The 25,634-nt window shown below is 44.8% G+C and overlaps 14 protein-coding genes across 14 annotated transcripts; 10 read left to right on the forward strand and 4 right to left on the reverse strand.

Annotated features, from left to right (window-relative positions):
• Positions 1-2,883: 2,883 nt before the first annotated feature.
• Positions 2,884-3,657, reverse strand: PAAG_12630 (hypothetical protein; the record flags this gene model as incomplete). Its single annotated transcript, XM_002789290.2, has 4 exons — positions 2,884-3,026; positions 3,099-3,267; positions 3,362-3,439; positions 3,523-3,657. The coding sequence occupies 4 exons, from the start codon at positions 3,655-3,657 to the stop codon at positions 2,884-2,886; spliced, it is 525 nt and encodes a 174-aa protein (XP_002789336.2).
• A 65-nt stretch (positions 3,658-3,722) lies between these two features.
• Positions 3,723-4,403, reverse strand: PAAG_12631 (hypothetical protein; the record flags this gene model as incomplete). Its single annotated transcript, XM_015848097.1, has 2 exons — positions 3,723-4,084; positions 4,157-4,403. The coding sequence occupies 2 exons, from the start codon at positions 4,401-4,403 to the stop codon at positions 3,723-3,725; spliced, it is 609 nt and encodes a 202-aa protein (XP_015702281.1).
• Positions 4,404-4,551: 148 nt separating this feature from the next.
• On the forward strand, positions 4,552-5,750 carry PAAG_08745 (hypothetical protein; the record flags this gene model as incomplete). The annotated part of the gene is made up of 3 exons (XM_002789289.2): positions 4,552-5,047; positions 5,115-5,297; positions 5,362-5,750. 3 exons carry the CDS (start codon positions 4,552-4,554, stop codon positions 5,748-5,750), a joined length of 1,068 nt encoding a protein of 355 aa, XP_002789335.2.
• A 386-nt stretch (positions 5,751-6,136) lies between these two features.
• Positions 6,137-6,487, forward strand: PAAG_12632 (hypothetical protein; the record flags this gene model as incomplete). The annotated part of the gene is made up of 1 exon (XM_015848098.1): positions 6,137-6,487. One exon carries the CDS (start codon positions 6,137-6,139, stop codon positions 6,485-6,487), a length of 351 nt encoding a protein of 116 aa, XP_015702282.1.
• A 605-nt stretch (positions 6,488-7,092) lies between these two features.
• Positions 7,093-9,486, reverse strand: PAAG_08746 (hypothetical protein; the record flags this gene model as incomplete). The annotated part of the gene is made up of 1 exon (XM_002789291.1): positions 7,093-9,486. The coding sequence occupies one exon, from the start codon at positions 9,484-9,486 to the stop codon at positions 7,093-7,095; it is 2,394 nt and encodes a 797-aa protein (XP_002789337.1).
• Positions 9,487-11,356: 1,870 nt separating this feature from the next.
• PAAG_08747 (hypothetical protein) lies at positions 11,357-11,854 on the forward strand (the record flags this gene model as incomplete). The annotated part of the gene is made up of 2 exons (XM_002789292.2): positions 11,357-11,551; positions 11,603-11,854. The coding sequence occupies 2 exons, from the start codon at positions 11,357-11,359 to the stop codon at positions 11,852-11,854; spliced, it is 447 nt and encodes a 148-aa protein (XP_002789338.1).
• An 83-nt stretch (positions 11,855-11,937) lies between these two features.
• On the reverse strand, positions 11,938-13,964 carry PAAG_08748 (hypothetical protein; the record flags this gene model as incomplete). Its single annotated transcript, XM_015846606.1, has 4 exons — positions 11,938-12,782; positions 12,831-13,135; positions 13,187-13,864; positions 13,927-13,964. The coding sequence occupies 4 exons, from the start codon at positions 13,962-13,964 to the stop codon at positions 11,938-11,940; spliced, it is 1,866 nt and encodes a 621-aa protein (XP_015701403.1).
• A 399-nt stretch (positions 13,965-14,363) lies between these two features.
• On the forward strand, positions 14,364-14,746 carry PAAG_08749 (hypothetical protein; the record flags this gene model as incomplete). The annotated part of the gene is made up of 2 exons (XM_015846607.1): positions 14,364-14,491; positions 14,542-14,746. 2 exons carry the CDS (start codon positions 14,364-14,366, stop codon positions 14,744-14,746), a joined length of 333 nt encoding a protein of 110 aa, XP_015701404.1.
• A 1,669-nt stretch (positions 14,747-16,415) lies between these two features.
• PAAG_08750 (hypothetical protein) lies at positions 16,416-17,045 on the forward strand (the record flags this gene model as incomplete). The annotated part of the gene is made up of 1 exon (XM_002789295.2): positions 16,416-17,045. One exon carries the CDS (start codon positions 16,416-16,418, stop codon positions 17,043-17,045), a length of 630 nt encoding a protein of 209 aa, XP_002789341.1.
• Positions 17,046-17,913: 868 nt separating this feature from the next.
• PAAG_08751 (hypothetical protein) lies at positions 17,914-18,713 on the forward strand (the record flags this gene model as incomplete). The annotated part of the gene is made up of 3 exons (XM_002789296.1): positions 17,914-17,920; positions 17,976-18,538; positions 18,606-18,713. 3 exons carry the CDS (start codon positions 17,914-17,916, stop codon positions 18,711-18,713), a joined length of 678 nt encoding a protein of 225 aa, XP_002789342.1.
• Positions 18,714-19,585: 872 nt separating this feature from the next.
• On the forward strand, positions 19,586-20,257 carry PAAG_08752 (hypothetical protein; the record flags this gene model as incomplete). Its single annotated transcript, XM_015846608.1, has 1 exon — positions 19,586-20,257. The coding sequence occupies one exon, from the start codon at positions 19,586-19,588 to the stop codon at positions 20,255-20,257; it is 672 nt and encodes a 223-aa protein (XP_015701405.1).
• Positions 20,258-20,923: 666 nt separating this feature from the next.
• PAAG_08753 (hypothetical protein) lies at positions 20,924-21,518 on the forward strand (the record flags this gene model as incomplete). The annotated part of the gene is made up of 2 exons (XM_002789298.2): positions 20,924-21,081; positions 21,146-21,518. 2 exons carry the CDS (start codon positions 20,924-20,926, stop codon positions 21,516-21,518), a joined length of 531 nt encoding a protein of 176 aa, XP_002789344.2.
• A 1,067-nt stretch (positions 21,519-22,585) lies between these two features.
• PAAG_08754 (hypothetical protein) lies at positions 22,586-24,079 on the forward strand (the record flags this gene model as incomplete). Its single annotated transcript, XM_015846609.1, has 3 exons — positions 22,586-22,826; positions 22,898-23,283; positions 23,342-24,079. 3 exons carry the CDS (start codon positions 22,586-22,588, stop codon positions 24,077-24,079), a joined length of 1,365 nt encoding a protein of 454 aa, XP_015701406.1.
• Positions 24,080-24,113: 34 nt separating this feature from the next.
• On the forward strand, positions 24,114-25,116 carry PAAG_12633 (hypothetical protein; the record flags this gene model as incomplete). Its single annotated transcript, XM_015848099.1, has 4 exons — positions 24,114-24,130; positions 24,208-24,382; positions 24,591-24,714; positions 24,917-25,116. 4 exons carry the CDS (start codon positions 24,114-24,116, stop codon positions 25,114-25,116), a joined length of 516 nt encoding a protein of 171 aa, XP_015702283.1.
• Between the last annotated feature and the right edge of the window lie 518 nt (positions 25,117-25,634).

Here is a 25,634-nt window from a genome sequence, read left to right on the forward strand (position 1 = left end):
ATTCTATATATTTTAATAAGTATATAGAAAATCTTTATATATAAATAGATATAATGTTAACTATTAATTAATTTTTGAAGATTAGTGATTCTAGAAGATTTTCATTATGATGACATTTTCTTTATAAAAAGGCGTACTCATTAATAGTGAGTGCGCGTGATACGATTACTTTATAATATAAAATCACTACTCTGAAAAAAATAATTATAATTATTTAGTAATTATTATAATATATTTACTTATATATAAATTAAAATTGATTTATTTAACTATATTCTAAAGATTAATCTATTCTGATCTCAATCCTATTTAATTACTTATATTGATCTACTTCGATTTCTAATTATATCTATTTTAAAAATTGATTTAATCTGATTCTCAATCACTTCTATATAATTAGTTGCTTGTTTATTTATTATTTTAATTTTCAGTTTACTATTCTCATTATAGCTATCTAGTTAAGTAGATAAATTGAAACTATTTCTTTATTATCATTCTGACTTTAATTGAGTCATAATATAATATTAAACTTCATTTTCTCATAAGTTTTATAGATTGAGTAGGCAAGTTTTATATTTATATTTATATCCATATTCATATTTATACCTGTATTTAATTGAGTTTTTTAGTGATTATAACTATGTGAAGTGCTTAAAACCTTTGTTAAATTTTTATTTTTTTTTAATTATTATTATAAAAGCTTTTTTTACTACTTTTTGTCAAAAATTTGAGAGTATTATTCAGAAGCTTTATAGTTAAAATCAATAGCTGTAGATTAAATATTAATTTTTATAAACTGAATATTAATTTTGACAAACTACTTTAAATAATTTTAGATTTCAATTTCATCTAAAACTATCACTATTACACTCTAAAAAGTTCACTGATAAAACTTTGAAATTTGATATCTAACTCCTAACAATTAAAGTAAAACTATATATTGATCAAACTACTATTGAAAATTTAATTACTTAGTTTTAATATATTTATTTAAATCTAAATTCAAATATATAAATAATTATTCTTTTTTAATTAGCTCAAACTGAAGAAATAGAAAATTAAAACTATAACTTAATTCTTAATCAGCTTTCTTATATATATAACAATTCAAATAAGATAATTAAAAAGAAAAATAAACTAATATAGTTTAAAGTAGAAATTAAATATATCTTTAATAGTTTATATTACTAAATTTATTGCTAAGCTTGAATATATTCTCTATGAGATCAGAGCTTAGAATTAACTAAATTTTTTTTAAAATATTTCAATTTTATCAAGATTTTATCTTAGTATATTAATTTGAAATTATATAGTTTAATAGCTAAATCTCTTTAAAATCTATAAGAAATTCTATATATTGTTTAGTAATAAGCTTCTAGTTTATTATATTTATTTATTTCACATGTTTCTCAGTCTGTTTTCTTTAATTGTTTTGATTATTATAATTTTATAAATTTAAATCAGGTTCAACTTAATACTTTTAAATTTTTTAAATAATTCTTTATTATATACTTTATTAATTTCATTTTCTCAACAAAATAGATTTTATCAACAAAACTATTGCATATATTATGAATTTTATAATTATTAAGTTAAAGATTATTATTTTTATTTATATTTTTCTAAGCTCTATCGCTATTAAACTGTTAAATAAATTTCAATCTCTAGATAAAAATCTAATGGTAAATTTGATATTGATAAGATATAAAAAAATATTTATAATAATCAATAAATGATGATTAAAGTAGTTAGTCTACTGATAAACTTAATAAATTTTTATTTTGCTTTTTTCTTACTTTTAATGTAACTATTTGAGGACAAATACTTTTTTAAATTAAAAAATAATATTATAATATAGCTACTTGTATATGAATTAAGATTGATTCTTTTCACTATACTTTAAAAATTAATCTATTTTAATCTTAATCATATTCAATTACTCATATTAATTTATTTTAATTATTAATTATATCTTCTTTAAAGATAAATTTAATCTAATATTTAATTACCTTTATTTATTCAGCTACTTGCTTATTCTTCATTTTAATTCTTAGTTTAGTATTTTTATTATAAATACGTAGTTAAATAGATAAATTGAAGCTATTTGTAATGTCAAAGCTCTCTATACTAGCTCTTTGTTCTCACACTGCTTATTATACTACTTATCAAAAACACTTTAAAATCAAATCTTCTAGGTTCTCAAACTGCTTACCACATTCACTTACTAAAGTACTTATCTTTATACTGCTTATCAAAGTACTTTAGAATCAACATCTTTCAGAGAATCAACATGATTTCAAAATTCAGTATACAGAATTAGCACAGATCAGTACTTCTCAAAAATTAGTTTTTTAACATCAGCACTTTCTAAAGAATAATATCAGCACTTTATGAAGATTTAGATCACTGCATTACTAATTTCTCATTTTATGAAAGATTAAAGATAAAATTTATTGCTACTCATTCATATATATAAATATTCTGAATTCTCAAAGTTTCTTTGAAAGATTAAGTGATTAGCTATTATTCAATTCTATATATACATTTCATTTATCACTATTCTTTTCTCTTCATAATATTCACAGCATTTATATATCTACTCTTTTATAATCTTAGTTATAGAGCTTTTAATACTTTTTTTTAATACTTAGTTTATTTATATTAGTATTCTCATAATATTATTTTATTATTATTTTAACTATTAATAAGTTATAATAATAATAATATAATGATTATTTCTTAATCATATCATAAATAAATATTTTATAAATAAAAATTATTTAATAATAATATAATAATTATATTAATAAAAAAAATTATAAATATAATCTTTATTGAATTTATTTATTAGAAATTATTTTAATATTTTATTAAAGTAAACATTCAGACGGTGAGTACGCGGCTGCATCCAGCCTCATCCTCGCGCCGCTTCCCGAACGGGCCTGGCGTGCCGCCGTCGACCCCGCCCATTGGCCGCGTCGAACCTGCCGTCGCCCGTTCGGGTTTGGCGCCCCTCGCCCTCGCCGCTTGGAGTTACATCATCGATCGGTTCCGGGAGCCTATATAAGGTCGCTCCTCTTCCCTCTTCGACCACGCACCTTCCACCTTCTCAACTTTTTCCCTCCTCGCCTCGCTCCTCCCCTTCGCCCTTCCCCTTTGCCCTTGCCGCTTGCCCCCTTTCGCCCTCCCACAGCCTGCTGCCGAGCTTCCTTCCTGAACTGTTTCGCCCTCGCTCCCTTCCCCCCCTCCCCTCACACGAAATCCCTTCTAGGCTCCCCGTCAGCGCCCGCCTTTCCCCTATTTTCTCTCTTCTTGGAAGGACCGCGTCAATCTAAAGATTACATTTACACAACACACACACCGCCTCTGCTTGCAGACGGACAACAGGCTTTACTCTCTGAATATTTTCCCTCGCTCCCTTTGTGTCTCTCATTTCCCCCTGCAAGGGGCTTTCTCCGAGTCTCGTGCGATAACATCCCCATTTCCTCACATTCCTTCTACTAGCTCTCTTTCCCTTCGAACTCCAATTTCGGCACATGCGCTATATGCTATTGACCAATGGCAGAAATCCCTCACATCGGCGAAACCCGAGGTTGCTTGGATCCAACATCCCGCCAGGGGCGTAGCGACACTCGGCTGGACACTGGGATGTAACATGGGAGGCGTGTTCCTGCAATTGCGGGTGCATTCTCGTCGTGCTCTTGGCCAATGGCAAAAATCCCTCATGCCGGCGAAACCCGAGAATACGTGGATCCGACCAGCCCCCTTTCCCTGCGACGTAGCGAGATTACGAGGAATGCGACAAAACGCTGCGAGCTGATTTGGGAGGGGTGTGGACGCAAAATGCCGCCTTCGCCGAGGCTCCGGCTGGTATCGATAGTTGCATTGGCTCCTCTTGAAATGTTGCTCGTGGATCCTTGTATCCAAGCGCGGTATCCCGTCTCCGCACTGCCTGCCACGCCCAGGCCACGATTTATTTTGATTTGCGAGGGATGTCGGCAAACCTGACGCTGAGTTGTTTGCAGCTGAGGGGGCGAGGGAATATTAGGGGCGCAGTGATCGTGTGACGATGAGACGGGGCCTCCTGCATGATCCAAGGGCGTGGGTGCCAGCGCATGTGCCTGTTATTCCGTAGCTAATTCGTCGACGATTCTACGTCCCCATGACCGGTTTGTGTTTATCCTCGTAGATAACGCAAGCTTGTCTCGCTCATTTCCGGGTGTGCTCGATGGTGAACTCTCAACGGTCCTTAACTCAGGCCTGATCAACGGTGTGGTCCGGAGGAACCCTGGCTCGATGTTGCATTCGTGTGTTGCATGGCGATCGGCTGCCGTTTTGCGGGTGGTTCCCGGTGTTGAAGTGAGGAGACGAGGCGTTTTCTGAAGATGCTGGAATCTATCCATGAGCCTTGCGTAAACTTTGGGCGCTCTGCCGATGGAGGAGCTTTTCCAGTTGTTGCTCTATAAAGCGCCGGATTTTCCCCTCTCAAAAGCACTGATCGTAGAACGAGAATCAAGGCTTCCCCGAACCCAAAATCAGAGAGAAAAAGCCATGGCCGCAGTCACCATGGACAAGATCCAATTCTATCAACCTCCAAATCCCATGAGTGCAGCCAAGCCACGAAGCCCGAACCTGCCCGCAATCTCCACACCCCCCAAACCCCCAGCACGTAGACCCAATCCCACCGCCGACTCTTTCACTTCCCTACTCTGTCCGTCACAGCAGCTCAGACACCCTTTGCCCCCCCGCCTATTCCCTTCTGTTACACCTCCCATCTCTTCTCGCCCTGCAGGCCGACGGTCCCAGCCACCCGCAACTCCAGTAAACGACTTTGACAGAATTTTGGAGGGGATCTCGTCGGACGACGGGAGCCAACCACTTGGCGGGGACGGAAGAAATGCCGACGAGCACGCCACAATCCCCTCTGGATCGAATCTGAGCGGTTTTGCCAGCGACCGCCTTGGTATGCCTGTCGAGGAGGCGGATACGGCTGCGGAAAGTGCCACTGAAGCCGGCCTTCGCGCATGCCGGTTGGGTGGAAGTAGAGGTCCGTCTTTCTTCTTGACTCGCTCACGATATGTCCTTTCGACCCGCTAACCTCGGCTCTATTCCAGATGGCCTCATCGTAGATGGGTGGACGGAGATAGGTCACAGTGGTGAACCCACAAGCGAGTCCGCAGCTGGACAGACTTCCCGGCCACTGTTGCCTGCCCGCGAGGCGCCTACCGATCATGGTGACGATCTAGACGGGATGGCGGATGGTGGTAGAGCCTCATTGACTCCCCGAGAGGTTTCAGGTCAGCTTTTTAGCAGCTTCAATTACCGTCCCGCGTTCTCCCGCTGATCTTCTACTACATGCAGAAACCCCTCCCCCTCTTACCATGGACGAAGTGAGCGCTTCCGCCGGCGCACCCCACGACGCCGTCTCTCCACATCCAGGGAGTCGGCGTCAAATCTCAGCTGGCCATGCCCGTGCGACACAGGAGGAGTGGCGGGTCAAAAAGATACTAGATTCCCGGATCCGCGTGCGGAAGGGCAAGCCAATTTTGGAGTACCATGTTGCATGGCGGTCTACGTGGCAACCGCGGAGCGATTTGATACCGGGATGCGAGGAGCTGGTCAAAGAATTCCATGCAGAGTGGAAGGACGAGCGGCCTTCACTTACTACTCTGACGGGCCACATGCGCTTCAAGCAGAGAAGGAGATCGCGCAGGGACAGTGGACGCAAGATTGCAAAATCAATCAGTTAGAATATTTGTCTGTGTAGCATGCCAATATCCATTTCGGTTCTGATTTGTTCCGTACTTTGCCTGTCTTGATTGTCATCTCGTTTGCTTTGGATCTCTTTGTTTGAACTTTGCCTGCCTAGCATATTTGATTCCGGCCCACGAGCGCTATTGGCATCGCCTATCACACTCCAGCCCAAAGGTCTATCATGCCTACGCCCATGGTATGGTAGTACTTTCTTTGTGTGTGTTCCTTTGTTTGTGTCATTGTTTGCTTGCCCTTCTCCCTCTTTTCTTTGCCTCTCACTTTGGGTTTTTCCTCGAACCCATTTCCGTTCGTCTATTCTGTCTAGATCCGGAGAGAAGTATAAAAGCCTCCTCGGTTCTGGGTATCTCTATGTATATTCTTAATGCGTAATATTTCATACGCCGCAAATCGACAAGATATTCGCATCTCAGCAGAAACCCCGTCGCTCTTCTCACCTGTAATAGGAAGTTTTAAAGCCTTTACCACAATGCAGAATGCCAATCATGGCGCGCGAAGACCTTCATCAACCGTCTCGGACCTCAAGGGCGGCGGCAAAACGTTTTGGCGAGACGAAATCATGGAGATCCATAGCCAGGCGCTCGAAATGATTGAAATACTTGAGCGAATGTCCACGATACTCGAGGCGATAGAAAGGGGGAGTAAAGAACGATATGATGCTGCCGATCCACGGGCCTCTGCGATAGAAGCTCGGGATCCAACGCGGAGCATTTGAGTGCCGGTAAGCATTTTTTCCATATCCAGTGGGCTTCATTGCTGACCGTTCACCAAGGTACGTCGAGAATGAGTATAAGGAACGCGGGTTAGGGGAATGTGATTCTTACCGACTATGTACATGTACACCTGCGATCCAAAACGACCTGCTCATTTGTGGTGCTGATGGGATGTGAGGTCAAACGGCTACTTCTCGGTTCACCTTCGTGGCGGCAGTTTCTCATAACGCCCATTATAAAGCTTCTGAAAACCAACATACCTTTGGACTGCGGCCACATCCAGATATTTATTAGTGTTCAAACTTATTCCCATCTCTTTTCATTGAATATTTGCTGGGGCCTATATTTCATCCTTGTGATCATTTAGCGATTTAGTAAGCTGTCTAATTGGAGTGGACATAATTCGCCACGGACAAGAGCAATCATTAATTCTATTTAGTATCAATTAGAGCTCAACTATCATCACCTCAATGTAGGATCATATAACTTTTTCGGGCCTTGTGGTATTCCAACAATCTCATAAGTACACCTCGTACGACTTTCCAGAAAGTCAATCTCTTCGTCAAAGATGTTATATTAAAAGACAAAACAATACACAGAATCTTTGCTAGTTTACGGCATTTGGGTTATCCTGTGCGTCTTGAAGTGTGTCAATCATTTTCCGGGATAGGTTAAAATTTGGTTTCTTCCACCGTCCGCCGTCTGGAAAGACAAGGCGCCGTAATCGATTGACGCAAGGGATAAATGATTGATAATATGGAGTGAAATGGTCTTCTGCGATTCGAAGAAAATCCCCTTCATCTGCCACAATTCCTTTCTTAGCATGGGCCAGCTCTTCTGTATCCATATAATTCCATTTCTCAAACTGCTTCATTACTCTTCCCTTTCCTGGACCTTCATAGTGAATGCATATCCAGAAAAGAACCCAGAAGAACGACTCTAGATCATGCATGAAACAATGCTTTTCGCCGTACAAGACACCGATGGCCATGAACGCTCTGGTGCCCGTTTTGCCCCGTGCGCCGGAAGACCCATCCCGTTCTAACTTGATTGCCAGGTCAAGGTCGATCAGAAAGGCAGGCCATGAAGGATTGTCCTTGTCCTCGTTCACCATCAGGTTGCGGGGGGAAACGTCACATTGGATGAGGCCAGCCTCATCATGGAGCGACATGTATCCTTCAATACAGCGGGCCAGCCCAGTGAGAAGTGTAGCCTTCGAACTACTCTCATAGATTGGTTTCCCGTAATCCCGGATAACGACGCGACGGTGAACTCGATTGAATGGGGCTGAGCCGCCCGCAGATTTGGATGGAGAACTTGACTGGGTACGCTTACTTGGGGGAGGAGGAAATGCCTTGTCCACGCAGTCAGATGATCGCTTCTGGCCGGCGGTGCTGCCCTGGCTCGTTTGTCCTCTTTGAGACCTACTACGCCGCACTCTCGCGTTCAAACCACCCTTCTCATCTTTTGAAATCGGAATACCGAGGCCCTTTCTGATAGTCAAGACATCATCATCCTTGTTGTCAATGCGAACGGTCTCGTGGTGATAATACCTCGCGACATTCTTGACCCCCTTCGCCATCGCCTCTCGCAGCAACTCTCCTTCCTCAGTGCGTTCCGGATACTGCCAGGAGTCCTTGACAACCAGCGGCGTCCGTGATTTGTCAGTCTCACAGTATACCCTCCAACAGGTTGTGGCTCGTCCGGCAACACAGCGTGCTCGTCCAACAATCCCGTCGATGATCAGCCGTTCCTTAGTACCGTTCTTTTCAATCTCGATATAGCGTTCGGTCCCGGTCGCGACAATGGTGGGATCAAACCCAAGTTGCTTCCGGTTCATCAAGAGGAATCCAAGGATAACAGACACAAATCGAAGGCCGCCCTGGTTGATATTGAATTCCTCCGACGCGATCCCGCCCAGACGGTCAAAGTTCCACAGTCGTAGGAACGGCCCGCAGAGGGTGAACCCGAGCACGAAACGACGGGTGTCCTGCGCAGCAAGGACCTCTCGGGCGTACCTGCCAAGATCAAACCATGCACCAGATTTCCTGTCGTATTTCGGGTCGTTTTTCAGCTCCCCTGGCACCAGGATCTGCGACCAGTGACATCTGGAGTCCTCTGTGGCCGTCAGATCATCGACAAAGCCGATATCGAGCTTTCTCTCCGCGACAGACCCCTGTAGTGGCTGGCTTGGCTGTGCGAGAGGTCTGCGGTCGATCTTCCAGGACGGCTCTTGTGCTTCGGCTAATCGTACGAGCTCAGCGATGATGTTAGCGAGCCATTTCAGAACGTCTCTTTCTGCTGCAAGTTCAGGCCAGCCCTTCCAGCCCTCGTCTTCATGGTAAAGGGGGCTGTCTCCCTTCTCGCACTCCTCCAACACCGCTTGTGAAACTGCAGTGAGATGTGGAATGTCTCCAAAGTACGCGTCAAAGAATCTAGGGATGTCGACGTGTATCTCCCCAAGTTCCTCCTTCAGCACAATGTCAACGTGCTTTCGATATTCTGTAGAATTGACGAAACTGCTAGTGTTGCGCAGCCAGGGCGTCTGTTGGATCGATGACGTAGGATGAGGAGGAGGGGGGGGAGTGCCTCGCGAGACGGTGTCAATAAGACCAAAGACAGCGTTCCAGACGTCGAAGTTCCAGGTTTCGACGTTCTGGGACTCAGTGGGGGGAAGCCTTTGGATGACCAGATGTACCAGCCGCCTGTAGTGGTTGTAGCTGAAGTTGGCCCGTTGAAGGCTCGTAAACAGATTTGCTATATCAGAAGCCACATTTCCATCGCTTATTCGTGAGCGAATATTGAGCGCCGCTTCCTCTCCCTGTAAAGCAGAGAGGAGTTTTGAAATCGCATTTCGATAGAGCTGGTCCTGGCTCTCATCAGCGCCATCATACGCATATTGTCTTTCGGCTTGCTGAAGCGCGCCTCGTAAATGATCGACTAAGTTGGCTAGAGGATGGTTCTTGATAATGTTGCGATCTTCTTGTGAAAGTCCCGCCATTTTGACGGCATAAAAGACCGTTGGGTTCGTGCGAGGTTAATCAGGAGTTGTACGGGAGTTAAATTGGTATGCTAATTTATGTCAGAATTGTTAGGATACCTGCGAGAGAAGATAGCTCGCTGGGAACAGATGCTGATATATATAATCAAAGGGAGGAATATGGTCAAAGGTTTGATCCGGCTTTGATGCTCAACGCGAATGTGGGAACGGATAGAGCCGCCGAACAAGGAACCAGGCGAAGATTAATCCTATTTGCTCGCGACGAAAGGTAATAAGCGCGAACAAAATATTGAAATCGTATTTTGAGGAGGTCGGCTATTCCCATTTAGGGTTAATGTACGCCACGACACCCGTCGCGTGTGCTGACTGCCAGGGAAGAATTGCATCAGGTATTAGTAATCACTGTACTTAGGCCTCACTCACTCTTTTTCGTACTGTCTAAAAACAAGCCTCTAGGGCCCGGTTAACTATTAAAATGAAATATCATGTGCTGTGACTGTGGCGACTGAACATGGAGAAGACGCGAGCCAACTGGTCGTATCTGACGAAATAGCGAACTGCCCCTGGTTGACTAACCCGCTCACGAACCTTGCTCTAGAGCATTGATGGATGTTCGTCGCCGTTTTCAGCATACAGCTGGCATTTTCATTTTCACAGTCTTCCCTCTTTCCACTCGCATCATTACAATTTTACTGCATTCTGATCAAAAGTCCTCTCTTCACACCAATAAGAGTTCGCATTTTAAGTAGCGTTACGTTCCACGTCGCCCTTGATAAATTGTCTCTGTTCACCTGGTTTCATCTATGATGTCATGGTTCATGGTTACGGCAACCCATGAGAACCGTATGCGCAAATATGCTGAGGGGCAAAAGCTTTTATCACGCTCCCAATTTTCCAGCATATCTGCAACAAACTCACTAAGCTGATGGACAATGGGGCCCGCACACTTCAAACTACATAAGACTGCATTTGCAATGAATATGCTACGCAATCCTCCTCTATTTACATATTTTAATTCTCTTCTAACGTTTCACATTGCTCAAGCCTACCAGGGAAAGCCAAGCAAATTTTCAAATGTCTTAGTGACGGGGCTTGTGTATTTCAAAAATATCTCAATCAAATCCTTCACGATTTTGATTGCAGTTTCAAGTGTCAGGAAATGTCAAAATCGGCGACGTAACCGTGGACACAAATCATTTTATTACCATGTGCTAGGTGAATACTTTATAAGGGTCGCAGTGGGTGGCAATCTCTATGTCAAATATCATGTGGATCAGCTACTTTGTATGACGATACGGCCGGCTGGCTGGAAGTTGAAGTGGGAATTGCCTTGAATTTGCCGCTCTTACGTATATCATTGTTTATTCACGACATGACCAAGAGTTAGGGGTTGCAAGGTCACGCCGAACTTCTTTTTGTTGTATAGCGTACCTACGAGTAAAGCACATTGCGCCGCATGGCGAAATCAATGACATATGCTAATTTTATGTGATGAATGGGCAGCCAGTATGATGCTGAGGGTAAGCAATCCCTAAACGAAATAACTAACCGGAAAATCCCATTAGCCTCGGAGTCACAAAGTGGGGCAAAAATCGCTCATTTTGGACTTCATGCGCAACCGGGTTAAAAGAAGGGTTTGGGAGTGCCACGTGATACCCAGAAACAATGGCAGAAAAGATTTACCGCCCAATGCCCCTCCAAAATTTTATTTTTGTTTCTGCTGCTGAACCATACATATCAGATTTGACATCATAGTAAGTCAGTGTGATATTCAATATCCATATTTATTCTAGTCGCTAACTGATACCAGAATAATCCTGAAAATAATAACACAAGATTTCGCACCGTTATCACTACCAGTAAAGCCCGGATGGCTGCCAGCGAGTGTGCCGTTATACCCTTCTGGTCCACCGATTTTGAGGCAAAAAGAGAAGAGGCTTGGAACGAGAGCAAGCCTGTTGTCAACTCTCTCCCGAAGCCTCGCAGGGGCGTAGTCACGGCTTTTCTACCAACTTATGCTTGCTATATCCTAATACAAGCTGTGATTAATAATTTCCCACAAATGGTGAGTCCTGTTCGTTATGGATTATAACACGCTGGCTAACATGTATGTCAGGCCACATCTTCCACAGCCCATCAACTAAAAACGATATCAAAATACAGACCGGGAGGACTTGTGTTTTTGCCAGGAAAGGCAGATATTGGAAATACATTCACGATTGTGATACCTCTTTATGTATCTGGCATGGTAAAAGTTGGAGGGCAAGTAGTAGATACGGACCATATCTACCATATTTTGAGCGAATGTTTTGTTGAGATTCCAGATGACGGCAAGCTCGCAGCGTTGGTCATGGATGAGATTGTATGAGCAACCATGGGTTACCACCTTGCATTGTAGCGATTGTATTAAGTTAGAAAATTTTTATTATTAAACCCAACATAAACTTTGAATTACGCTGTACTGTCCGAAACATAGAGATTAGCGCCTTGAGATGCGAACTGCTGCATTTCATAGTTTGCACTTCCAAAATTTTCAAAGCCCGACGCGAGAGCGACTGCGTCCTGAGATGCGAACAGCTGCATTTCGTCGTTTACATTGCCAAGGTCGTTGAAGTCCGAACCGTAGGGGACGACCCGACAGGCGAAGGCTTCCATTGCACTATCAAAGCAGTTGAAGTCTAAATTGTGAGGGGCAGCTTGAGGTACAAATTCCTGTCTCGCGTTATTCGAACCGGAGCCATCAGACATAGGGCTTGGGGATGGCGGGAATGTCGGGGTTAACGGATTCCTGCGCTCTCCAAGCTGCCGCTGACACCCCTGCTCGCTTCCAGTAACGTTCGGTCGTGCTACCGGCGCCGAATTCGCTGGCTGAAATACTATGCTTCGAGGCAATATACTTCGCGTACCTGTATTGCCTGATTGAATGTAAACATTTTGGTACGGTTTGTTGGCTGTAGATTTTCCTTGCGACGTACTCTGGGGGTAATTTCTGGAAGGCCTCGGCTGCTCAATATTCATACCGTTTGTTTCGGTCAGGCCATTCAAACGAGGCTGCGGGGATACAGTCGACAGCAGTGTCTCAGCTGGGATAGCCAAATCCTCCACGGTAGCCCTTGAATTCGTTGTATGATTGAGTTCTGTGGGTGCGGACTGTGAGTTTGCGGAAGGTAAGGATCGAATTGTATCAACAACCTGCTGTGCGATGTGCGGTCTGTCGCGTTGGGTTTCCGAAGTTGCAGCAGCAGCGAGAACTTGCATTGGAATGTTGCCATGTGAGTTTATATGAGGACCCAGGTCTAAGGAGATTGTTAGATATTTCCAGACAGTCTTGTACCAAAACATACCTCCTAATGAATTAACTCTAGGCATATGTGCCTGCAAGCCGCGACATGGCCGTTTGCTGCTGGGCTCGTCGTACTCTTTGCTCGTCTCTCCCTGCACGAGCTCAATGAAATATTTTCTCATGGCCGTCAGCATTTTTCCCTTACTCTGCAAAATCTGGTTGTCCGTCCATCCACAAGCTCTAAGCCCACTGAGCATCGCCTTTGCGCATATTCGGTCATGGCGGCGAAAGGTCTCCTCCCGTTTAGGATACTTTTCTTTCACAAACTTAAGCAGCAGGTCAACATCTAGAGAGCGCCTCTCCCACCTAGAGAAATGTTAGTAGAGATATTGATGGTGGATCATGATGCTCACTCACGTTCTTGAATCTTGTCCATCCAAACATGCCAAAATTCCAGGACCACTTTTGATTACAAGACGAGCATAGTTGCGGCTCCGAGATTTAGTTGTTGATACATATTCAGAATCCACATTAGCTTCCTTTGCATACTGTTCATTGGCTATTGTCGCTTTGCCGACACCCTGCCGGCACTCATTATCTGGAACTGAAAGAGTCATCTCATCAATTTCAATACGGGACAGCAGCATGCTCAATCGCTTGGCATAGTCATTCGTAGAGCACTCTGTTTGTAATACAGCTCGACCTTCCTCAAGGCGGCGCGCTCGAGATGCTTTGGAATCAGTATTTGCGAATATATCAACACTTCGTTTCCACAAGCCCTCGTGAATAGTTTCGTCGAGAGGTTGACTGTTGATCAGATGCACTGAGATGTCAACCAAGGTCGTTTTATCCTTGAAGTAGGTCTCAGCTGTTTTCATCATGCTATTCTTTAGCTCGTCGGGGGAAGTTTGGACTGCTTCATGGAGCCTCTTTCGGTGCTCTCTTTTTCCACTTCTCTTGTTTTTGGGCTGACGAGGAACAAGAGATAGAGGACGACGAGCAGGAGGAGGAGAAGCGGGAGTAGAAGGAGTGGCAGGAGCAGAAGCAGGTTGAGAATTGGCAGGCAGTGTAGTGGGTTGGGAGATAGCTCGAGCGCTGTGGGAAGAAAATATTTGATGTGAAGAAGAAAGAGAGGAGCACAGATGTTGCAAAAAAACCGGACCACCTTCTTGGGCGAAGAAGCAAGTAAAGCCATGGTAAAGTTCCTACTCTCTATTAGCTAAGAGCTAGCAATTATCTAAGGATTCTTACCGGTGATTGAAGAACATCAGAAGGATTGAAATGTGCCAAAGCAGTGATAAGACTCAGCTTGAAATCCATCCTGAATGATGAAGAGATAGACAAATGATGAAGAGATAGACAAATGATGAAGAGATAGACAAATGATGAAGAGATAGACAGGAGTTAGTAGCGGTCAGTCAAGAAGTTGATCTCTAGCTTGGCTTGGGTTTCTCTGGTCCTGGCGGACTACGGAAACCATTCCACTTTAGGAATCCCCTGCACAACTGGACAGCTGAATGAACACTAAATGTGACACGTATTTCATTGGAACCAGTGGCCAGCCAAGCTACTAAACTGTGATTGCATCTAGGTCATGGCGCTTAAGCATGATTCGGCTGAGCAAAATCCAGGCTGGACCTCTTACGAACGCCCTGCTGCATCGATTATTTCTAGGATATGGTTTTCTGTCCCCGGCGGTAAAGCTCGGGTTGATCTTATGGTGTGTGTGCTCTTCTCCCCGATCTTGATAGGTCTGGTGCTCATTGAGTTAGCTCGGTCGCCTACAAGGCGTCGGTGAAAGGTACGGCTGTGGTCGTGTCTATCGATTACATGGTGCTCGCGATTGCCGGTCTGATTTTTTGGGGCGGAATTCGTGGTATACCATCTCAGGGCCCTGTAATCCGTGAGGTTATAATCCATGCATTTCTTGTTATCGTAACGGCAGGGTTTGCCGCAGGTGGACTCGTCCACGACTAGCCTTTCTGGATTGAAGTAAGTTCAGTGAAACTACGGTTCTCTCCCCTACATGTGCTGACACGGCTCCAGGTGATGTTGATTATCGCTATTAGTGATGTCGCGTTATAGTTGGTTTGACCTCTACACCATCGCCAAAATTAATCAGCCGGGTTTTCCTCGCCAAAGCTGCGTCATGATGGCCTAGACTCCCGACAAGAGTGATATTGGATCTTCCTTTTCCCAACGAGGACAGTGGTCGATTGCCGCTGGCATCACCCGGACTATCTATGCCATTGCAGTATGCGTGGGATGCCTCGGAAAAGACCAGCAGCATGCAAAGCCAGGGGTGCCAGTGCCAGGCCGTGCCAAGGGCACGGGGAAACTTGCGTCGATCACCTGGCAGCCGAGTGCGATATACAAATCCATCTTGAGTCCGTGCCATCCTCATGCAAGGGATCACTGCCTTGATACTAATTGAGGCCAAACTTCGCACCTCAATGCTTTTGACTATAAGAGATGCCTCACCGCTTGCTCGTTGCCTCGTTCGAATACGGGCTACTCATCCACATTGGTTCGCACTCGGATTATTGCATTACACGCAAAGAGAAAATTTGCTCCCGTCATTTAATGCGAAGGGCGTGCATTGGTTGACATATTATCCCTTTGCCGTATGAGTTTTTCAGTTTGAGTTTGAACTTGCACAGCGTACATTGGCAGCCTTCTTTTACTTATCTTTGGTGGGTCACTGACGTAGAAGCAGAACAATGCGCATGGACAATCATCGCCCGAACCGAAAACTTTTCAGTCAAATTTGAGCACACAGTTCAGCGGAGCACCGTTGCCAGCTTGCAGGGAGCGCCTGTAAAATCTTCTAGTTTTGAGATCATGTCAACGGTACATGTCCTCCCCCAAATGTGGTATCTTCGCTAACAGAGCCAGGCTTCGGCCCCTATTCTCCAACTGCTAAAGCGTGGAGACAGCTACTTTGTCAGTTCTGGCACTGGGAAGTTACTCCCAGCCTCACTGTCCGATCTTCTGGGCTCGTGGGCGGGGATTACCATGGTGTTGGAGGCTGGTTATTTCAGGGATATGCGATTCAGCCGGTCGTGCCCATTGAGTAATAGCCACCTGCATATCACTGGCGAAAAGACTTCTTATCCTTGCACTGTTACACTCTCTTTTTTTGAATCACATTCCCAAAGCATAACGATCCCATCCGAAGCTCTGAATACGTGGCCTGGGCGGATCTTACGGTGGGAAAACAAAAGACTATCTTCCGGGGGGGGTTGCACATGTGATTGGAGGGTTGGTTTGGCTGTCATTATAAGCTTTGTGATTGGATTATGGACGAACTTGCGGAGGTGTATACATGAATGCTGCGGTTGGTGTCGGCGTTCTATATAATTTCTCAATTCTCTTGTCCTCCACAGTTTTTTCTTATTTGATTTCGTTTCCCCCTACAACCCTGGCCAACCTGTCCACACTGTTGGTTGGAGTTGGATTACATTATTTAGTACCTGCAGATGTAATCATTTGCCTCTTTCTGCTTCCTGTTCACAAGGTGTCTATCTTCGCGGGACAACCAGGCCCAGCGGGGTATAAATTCTTCCGTCTTCCTTTTTTCCTCCCCCACCGGAAAGCCCATGTATACAAACTTATTTCCCCATCGCCTTCTTCATTTGTGACCATTATGACATCCTACACAAATGGCGTCCTCGAAACTCCGGCGGAATCTGCGGACGGGATTGAGATAAACTACGACCCAAGACCGAGAGTCCGAATTACGAACATTGCGATCATCGACGCAGTGTCAGTGCCTGGCAGACATACACGCTCCTTAGATCAAGACCAACCTCCTGGTGCTATCTACCATGATCTTCTCTTGGCTAATACCCCGCATAATCAATCCCTCTCTGCAGCAATTCAAAAGATTCGAGACGCTCTGGACCGAGAACTGGATATGATGAAAACTACGAACGACACAAGCGAGCATTATTGGATGGAAATGATCTATCGCCACTTTTTAGGCTCCTTTAGAATTCATCATGTTGGAGGGAGTGTTCTTCCTGAGGCTGAAGATACAGGCTCTATTGAAGCCACTCTGGGGGGGATCTCCATTCAGCATAGGGGTTTTCTTCTTACATTCAGATCTTATGACGAGAGGTTTTCTCTTTTAGCTGCTGTTACAGTTGAAGATATCCAGCACCTTCACCGACGTGGGGTTATCTTCTTGAGGAACCATGGGGAAATATCTGGATCCAGTGGAAACATCAGTATGTTATTAGAAAGCAATGGTACAAGAGCTCCACTAACAGCCTAATAACAGCCTGAAGTCCCCCCCGCACTCGAACCGTCCTTCGCGGAATCGGCTATAGAAGTGGAAAATGAACTTTTGCGTCGTTGTCTGTGCATGCCCATTGGCGGTGGGTGGCTTTGAGCTAAGAAATGGAACCTGAGGATGCCAACATAGCACGCACTTGTAGTGAGGAATGATTAAGATGGGCAAACAGTTTACATAGTTTACATAGTTTACATTTCATACGTATGATATCTTGATGTGCATAGGTAAAATGTCATAACTGACCATTCCTTGCACCAATCTAACTGCATTTGAATAAACAAACAACGCATGACCCATAGCTAGCTTAAATAACAAGCAATGATGGTCTCTGCCTGAAACGACCAGATCATCCTGTCCCCAGTATTCCAGTTCAATTTCTACCGATTATTTTTCTAACTGATTGGATTATTAGCATTCACAGTATGTCACCAAATTTGAGTTAATAAAGGTGCTAAGAATATTTTTCCCACAAGGCTCGCTGTTTTAATCCATTAAAAAAATGATGTGTATAGTCTTAATTCGCCAAAGTGCATACATAGAGGGAAGCCGCCCCCTAAAAATTCGCAAATTGGAAGCCACGCTATCTAGGAATGTTCTTTTCATTGTGTATCTAACACCTTTTCAGATGGACAACATACAAAATTCGACTCTCAGATAGGAAATTACGGTACAGGAAGTTTACCAAACTCTGATATTCCTCTTGGAAGCTGTTTATCGAATCTACTTGAAAACCCGGCAATGGTATAAAAATGGTTGATCGTCCCAACTTCTATACTACCTACTATCTCCCTACGCTCCCTTGTGCACTTTATCAAGCCACAGAGATCCTGTGCGCCTTCCCAAGAAGATGCCAGGTTAGTCTACCCAGAGTGTTTTTAACTCAGAGACCTGCTAATTTTTTTCATCCAGATCAATCCTCACTACAACCGGCACCGCCGGGGAACCCGCGCAAGCGGAGAAGCGCGGACAACCTTTCTAGTCAGACGAAAAAGATCTTGCCAACTCCGCCGAAGGGCGCATCTCTGTCAGATGCCGTGCAAGCAGCACCCACCCAGGGGGGTTCCACTCGCGAGGGTATCCCCCCCGACAACATCCTCAGCGTCGACAATATGGCTAAGACGGCAGTAGATACTGGGAGTATTTTTGAGCCTTCTTTATTTTTTACCCACGACGCAACCATTGTCGCATTGGCGTCTATTGTACGTTGTTGGGCTCCCACCAGCGGTTTGATCCCGACGGAAGATCTAGAGCGCTGGTACAAGGGGCTCTCAGGCGATGAAATAACAGCACTTGCTACCCTCGCGTGGCATTTTGGCCCGGATGAAGTTGGACTCGGCGAACTCTGCTCATTCATATCTTCTCTTCCGGATGATGCTGATGGGCTCAAAAACATTTGGGCCAGGAACCGTTTTCGTCAAGGCTGGAATTTCAAGACTTCTGCAGAATTCGAGTCTATGCTTCTCACTGTGAAGGTATGTGTAGGCCAAGTACGCGATGAATAGCTAGCTAATCGAAGACAAGGAAAATATCAAACAACAGGCTTTTCAGCATCCTGCTTTCACTGAGATTGCGGCGCAAAGCCACGGAGTTCAGAAAGTGGTTGAGTCGGATTTACAAAAATGGCTGGATGATTTTCATATGTTGTAAGAGGGAGAAGCCAGCCAATGAGAGATGTAAATAATTTGTGCTTCTAATGCTCTCCTTTCTGTGTGGTGGATTCGGGCGAAGGTGGATTTTCTCTCTCGCGCGCTGAGAATTTTGTTGATCTAAGCTGTAGTCCTCAAATGCCCGCTTCCAAGGAGAGTTTCACAAGGGGAATTAGCGTTGCAGAAACTTAACTTGCTGGGTGCCTTTATTTTTCCGATGATTTAAGATTTGACCCTATTATATATCGCAATGGGGTTTGTCCGCTGTTTATCTGCTGATAGAAAAACGGCGGTTTAGACGGAACGGCTTAATAAAAAGCTCCTTCGGAATTTGACAGCCTTCAAGCCAGTGACAATACTTCAAGATGTAGAACGTATATTTTGCAATAAGTTAAGTCTGCTGCTCACCTGCTCTTTACCACTTCCTTGGCCATTCTACTTAGTTGCTGTCCTTGTCTGGAGGCGAGGCACAATTAGCGTCAGTTTCCTCGCCGCCTTTTTAGTCAATCACAAGTTCAGTGGCAGAAGGGCGCGCTAATTGTGCCCCACCTCAGAAGTACCCATCCAATCTTCCTATCTGCCGTCTTGCTAACCAAAGCAGCAATTCTTTTCGCCTACAGGTGCGCCCCTGCCAGGATCTATGCGCAGTATTGGCACAAACGCCTCATTGCTGAGCAGGAATTGACAAGTGGGCTGCCAAAAAGCATGTACTGGTCCCATAACTGCCTTCTTGCATACCTCGATGTAGCCCCTGCAATCAGTATCAAGTCGAACTAAATGTTTTCTTTTTGCTTGTTTCGATGACCCACGCTCGCTATGCACCTTTTAGTCAATCATCTAATTGTGAGACTCCGAGCAGCTATAAGAATAGCCATGTTCGTCCGCATTCATCTAGCAAATTACAATTCATTATCCACGGGAGCCTCACAGGACCACGAAGAAGAGTACCAAGGCTTCCACAAAAAGCATATCATCAGCTTCAAGTTGCCTTCCCATCATGGTAAGTTAAGCCCTTCCGCAAGTTTGTTGTTTCTTAATACTTATCTTATTCAGGAATCTCTTGATAGCGCGTTACCCCAAGCGACACAGGATATCGAACAAAATAATACCGACCTGGATGATCTCTATCTCGCGTTACTCCAAATGAGATGGGAGATTGATGAAACTATTGCCACCTTGGAAGAACCTCTTCGACACCTTAGCGACGCCGAGACAATTGGTGATATACGAAAATATCTGAAAGAATTTTCCATAGCATTCTGCACGCTTTATTCATTGTTTAAAAAGCTGGCCGGTTTTACGTCGATGGGTATGAATGTAGCAACAGAGAAATCGGATGGGCTTAGATGGCATATAACCGCTTTCTGGGAAGACTATGGACATATACTGCAGATCGTGTATACATGCTCACTATGTCATCAATTACAAGATGCTAAGCTTCGTCACGGGGTAGAGAACCTAAAGGAAAAGCTGCTTGATTTACAAGTTGTTTGTGAAGAAAGGAAGGAGCAACTGGAGGAAGACCTGTTCCATGGTGCAGATTAATGTGTTTTATCAATAAAAATCTCAACTCATCCAAAACGATCCCGAATCCCCAGGCACACCCAGAGCGATTAGGTCGTTGCTTGGTGGAAAATGTAAATGATTGGTGTCATACCGTACATAAGCAAATGCCGTCAGCCCTCCTGTACCTTCGTGGCTTTGCACATATTGATCCCCAGTTGGGTTGGGTGAAGCGAAGATCCGAACCGTTTGTTCCGTGCTAACAAATTCCAGGGGCTCAATCAGAGTCGGGCAGGAAGCAGTCAAGGTAAGGCTGGCTTGCACTCTGGACTTGTTGTGTCTCTTGCTAGATTCCATAAAGAGAGGTCTTGCACCCACCCTTCTCCCATCTTGTTCTCTACATACGTCGGAACGCTAGCCGGCATGGGATCACAGAATCCCAATCTCAACCATCTCCTTGGCCCCCGTTCCAAAAGGCTTTTTAGCTGCTTTCTAGTTTTTACCCTTCCTTTTATCGTGCTTGGCGTTGTCTTCTGGGTTGCCCTCTGGACCGTTGCAAAAGTCGCAGTGTGGTTGTCTGCCCAGTTGGTTAAATTATTTCCTCAGCCGCAAAGAGCAAAGAGAAAACGGGATTGAACAAAAGTTGTTATATCCAAGCCTCGAAGTGAAAGCCCAGAGATCACCACAGCTCACTCCCAAGAAACCAAAATGGCTCAGGAGGTGCCGCCAGTCGTGGCTGATGATTCTGAACCGAGACTGGCTGCAAGGCGAACGAGGGAGCCGCCCAAAAATGCCGGCCAGATATACTGTAATCACCCGGATTGCCACGATCATATCCTGTACTTCAAGACACCGTGGGAATGGAAGTATGTGCCGCCCTTTTTGACTATAGTTCCTATTCCTTGAACTATGTGCTAAGTACCTTAACAGCAGACACATGGATAAACATGACCGCCCATACAAGTGCACGAACCCAGACTGCAACCGACGATTTACCCAGGCAGGTAGCATGCGCCGTCATCTAATAACGATTCATCAAGTGAACAGCAAATTGAGGTGGACTCATTCAGACTGTGATCGCAGCTCTAGCAGAAAGGTAGATCTCAAAAAACATATCCACCGCATTCATACAAAACCAGATAGCATCGACTCTCTCCGCGCTGAAATTGCTCGGCTTCAGCGGGAAGCTATGCAAAGGGATTCAAGGCTGGATAAGATGGAAATGGAGTTGAATCGGGTACTTTCTCCTTCCGTTCGGCTCCCTTCCTGTGCGGAACTTGAAGCGGGAGTTGCCGGAAATTGATTCCACAAAACCAAACTGCACCATGTTCAAGGCTATCGGACAATGATTATTGGTTTAAGATATGTTGATGGCCTGTATTTAATCTTCCCTATGTGATTCAGGGGCCTATTTTGTTTTCTGGTGTACATGCGCCGTTTGTTGGTGGTTGATATAAATCAAAGGAAATTGATTGGTTACTCAAAAATAGAACATCCTTGCTTTGCGCCAATGAAAAATAGTGCGTCCGCAACATTAGAATTTCTGGATGTTGTGACCCGGGAAACACTACTGTGCAGCGGAGGCTCGTTTATTGTATATCAGCTATCCATGCTTGGATACTTTGATACCACAATGGACCTAAGCCAAATGTTTGGTTTTCGCTTGTTTTGGACAATCAAATATATTCTTGACACCTTATCGTTGACCTGGGAAACTATACACGGCGAGAAACAAGGGATGGGCTTGCGTGGCTTGTGCGGGTCCCAATAATCGCCTTGCTGCATATTTCGATGGAAGGTGCCCCCTGGAGCAAGTACTGAGCCATGTCTCTCACTTGCTTTGACGATCACCACTAGCCCGCTGCCTTGTGCAAATGCAGGCCGTCCATGCTTGTCTGGCCATCCACGGCTGGTCCTTATGCAAGGGAGGAATTTGCTCCTGGAGGAGCATATGAACTTACATGCTTGTGCCTTTTGAATGGGCTGAATCAGGGCACTGATCTCAGTGACCGCATATATATTTCAGTTGGATTCCATATAGCCAGGTCCGGCACTGGTCACGCCACTGGTCACGGCACCTGATGCTGTTCTTGTTCTGCCAGGAAAAGCCGTCGGTCGAGATCCTTCGACCTCTGCTCCGATCAAAGTACACTCTTTGACTTCGTGCTTTTTTCTTCGCTACACCAGGGCCAAAAATGCCTTATACGGATGGAGGATCTCGTTCGTCAGTCAAACCCAAGTCCCGTACAGAATCAAATGATATCGACTACATCCAAGCAAAAGAGAAAGGTAAGGCTGAGGAGAGCTGATATGATGCTCTTTCGGATTTACCGCTAATCAGACGCTGACCCATCTTCAGCTTCTTCCGCGATGGCAAAAGAGCAAACTGCGCATGCGCCAACAGTGCAAGGCCCAAGTCAACCACTTTTCTTCGTCAATGACACCGAGTCGACCAAAGCGAAACGCTCATTCGTGATGAAATGTTACAATCAAAAGAAGCAGCGAAACAAAGTTGAGGACCTGTATTCTGATCGCTCTCGATATCTCGGATGGCGGAAAATTTCAGATGAGAGCATGTCAGGAAAACCGGAACTGAATACTATCTCTTTTTGTAAGTAAATTGAGGGTTCCTGAATGCGTTTAAGTACTTAGCTAACTGCTTGGATGGCGTATGGAATGAAGATGAAGGACGCAGCGACGGGCCTTTAGAGCCACCTTTACACATCTTAGCCAACTCGCCCGACGCTGTTGGACTGAAGAATGACATCCATTTCTTCCTTACATATCGCCAGGAGAGCGTGACATTTCGCCATTACTTCATGAAAGTGTACGCGGGGACCTTCTTCCGGGATGAAATCATCACACATGCTCTCGCATACGAACCGTTGATGTGTGCTGTTGTCAGCTTTGCAGCTTACCATTACTCCTTGCATCATCCCAACTGCGAATCCTACACCTTTCTTGAATACTATAACCGGTCTATTTCAGGGTTGTTGAAGTCATTTCAGTCAGGCGAGCAACACACTGATGCCATGTTATTGACAATTCTGCAGCTTACAGCAGTTGAGGTATGTTCCTTCCCTCATGTATGGCTGCTCGGCGCTGAGAGAGTTGTTTGTTTTTCAGGAATACCTTGGAAGCTGGGTGAATCTAGTCAAACATCATCAAGCAGCTCGACAAGTGCTCCTTGAACATTACAGCCCTGAAACAGTGAATCAGGACCACTTTCATCGCCATATATTTATGTGGTATTCGCGGTTTGATGTGTTGGTACGCCGCTCTGGCAATGAAAAAATCTTGGGCTGCGAGTGGTACTTGACGACTGAGAAGTGTGCTGTGGATGAAGCCGTTATGTTCCCGGATGATCTGGGTAGGCAGATCTGGGCTTTTACTGCGCGAAATAGAAGATATGCGATGGATATGGCTTCCCTCTATGCCAAAACACGACAAGGACTCATTGCCACGGATGAATTTATAACAGAGAACCAAAAACTTCTCGCGGCTCTTCATGATCTGCAGCACGCCTTAAAACCAATACAAAACCCCCAGTATCTTATCACGTCATATCCCCACAGAAAGCCTCCCGGACCAGATGATATAGTGGATCCTTATGTACCAGGAGTCCTCTACGGCGAGCCACTTTGGGAGGTGAATTCCTGTGCTGTTGACATCATTGGTACCAAGCTTTTGCATAAATATCAAACCGGGATCCTTCTGCAAAAAATTGATCGCTTGGAACTGAGAGATGCCGCTTTAGAACTCTGCCAATTAATGGAAACAATGGAGAGATTGCCCGCGCGGCCGAGGGAGGTTGCTCTTTTATTCCAGGACACTCTGACTGTTGTGGCGCTGTCTCTTCCTTGAGAAACATGTGATGTGGGCTCGGCGGAAACTAGCTATGATTGAGCAGCTCGGGTACGTTTACTGTCAAGATACTAGCAGTCCCTTTTACAGTTCTGTCAAACCACTAACAATCCTTGGCTGATTATCAGGTATATTTACCCACTGGCATTCCGAATAAGAATGGCCAATCTGTGGAAGAACCCTGAGTTAACCAACTGGTGGCTCCCGAAAAATGAAGGCTATCCGAATTTTGTGCGTGAAATCCGCGAATGGATGAAGGAGCGGGTAGTTCTCGAAAGCCTAGAATTTCCTCAGTCATGGGTGGTTAGATAGAGCCCAGCGGGTGCATGGCTATTTGAAGAGCTCCAAGGGTGTTCCTGGTTGATAATTTTGTTAAATCAAAGAAAAATGATTGGATACCCAAAAATAGAATCATCCTGCTTGCGCCAATAAGATAGTGCATCCCGGAAAATTAGAAATTCCGGATTGTGGTTGGAAACTTCAGCTATGTCAAATTCTGAACTATACACAGCTGGAATTAAGAGCTCCCATTGCAAGTGATGGCTTGTACGAGTCCCATAACACCGCCTTACTGCATATTATCCATTCTTGGCGGTGCGAACTCTGGACTATCCTCCTGACCTATAAAGCTAGCGGTATGGCTACACATATTTTGAGCTTAAAATAATGACAAGGTTGTACCAGTTGAGGGCCCGTAAGTCGTGCTTTGTCTGATGAGATTTGGAATGGTTTTAAGTCTTTGGATTCCTTGGATCGGGGTATTGCTGATGTGGCTGTGATGTTTGGCGTTGGCTAATGTATTCTATCACTTTCTCGGTCTAATATTTTGGCCAACAGAAATCCGAAGCCCTGGCATCCAGCAGCCCTTGCTGCAACTTTCGATGGAAGATGGCCCTTGGAGCAAGTACATGCGTGCGCAGTTTTGGTACCGGTGCCTTATTGTTGACCCGGGAAATGATACACTGCTGGAATCGGGATGGGCTTCCCTATCCTGTCCCCTGCACCAAGCATCAAGCCAAGTTTTTGTTCATCACTAGCCCTTTGCTTCGGCCATCACACTTGTTAACACGAATTCTTTGTTTTGAGGATTATACAGTCCGGGTTTGGCTGTAGCCGTTGTTCCTTCCGCCCTCATGCGCAGTTTTGGCACCGGGGCCTTATTTCTGGGAAACTGACGCCTAGTGGTGGTCGTCCAAAACAAGCGGCATTTGGTTTTCACTGGATCATCAGACTGGGCGGAGATTGTGATCTCTGGCGGCTGATGCATGCATTCATTTGCAGTTTTGGCACCGGCGCCTTACGCCCTGCAGCGTGTATCAAGCCTATGTTTGGTTTTCGCTCGGTTTGACTAGCTCATTGCATTGATGGCCTGGAAAAATCAAGGGGTGGGCTGCCAAAAACTGCTATGCCACTTGGCAGCCCGTGATTTCTGCTCGTTTTTTTCATCATTTCCTGTTATCATGCATGCACAGTTTTTGGCACCAGCGACTTATTGCTGACCCGGGAACTACACCGCTGGAATGGGCTCCCGTTGCAACTGTCCCCTGCACCAAGG

The sequence above is a fragment of the Paracoccidioides lutzii genome (genome assembly GCF_000150705.2).
Source record: "Paracoccidioides lutzii Pb01 unplaced genomic scaffold supercont2.45, whole genome shotgun sequence".
Classification (NCBI taxonomy): Eukaryota; Fungi; Ascomycota; class Eurotiomycetes; order Onygenales; family Ajellomycetaceae; genus Paracoccidioides; species Paracoccidioides lutzii.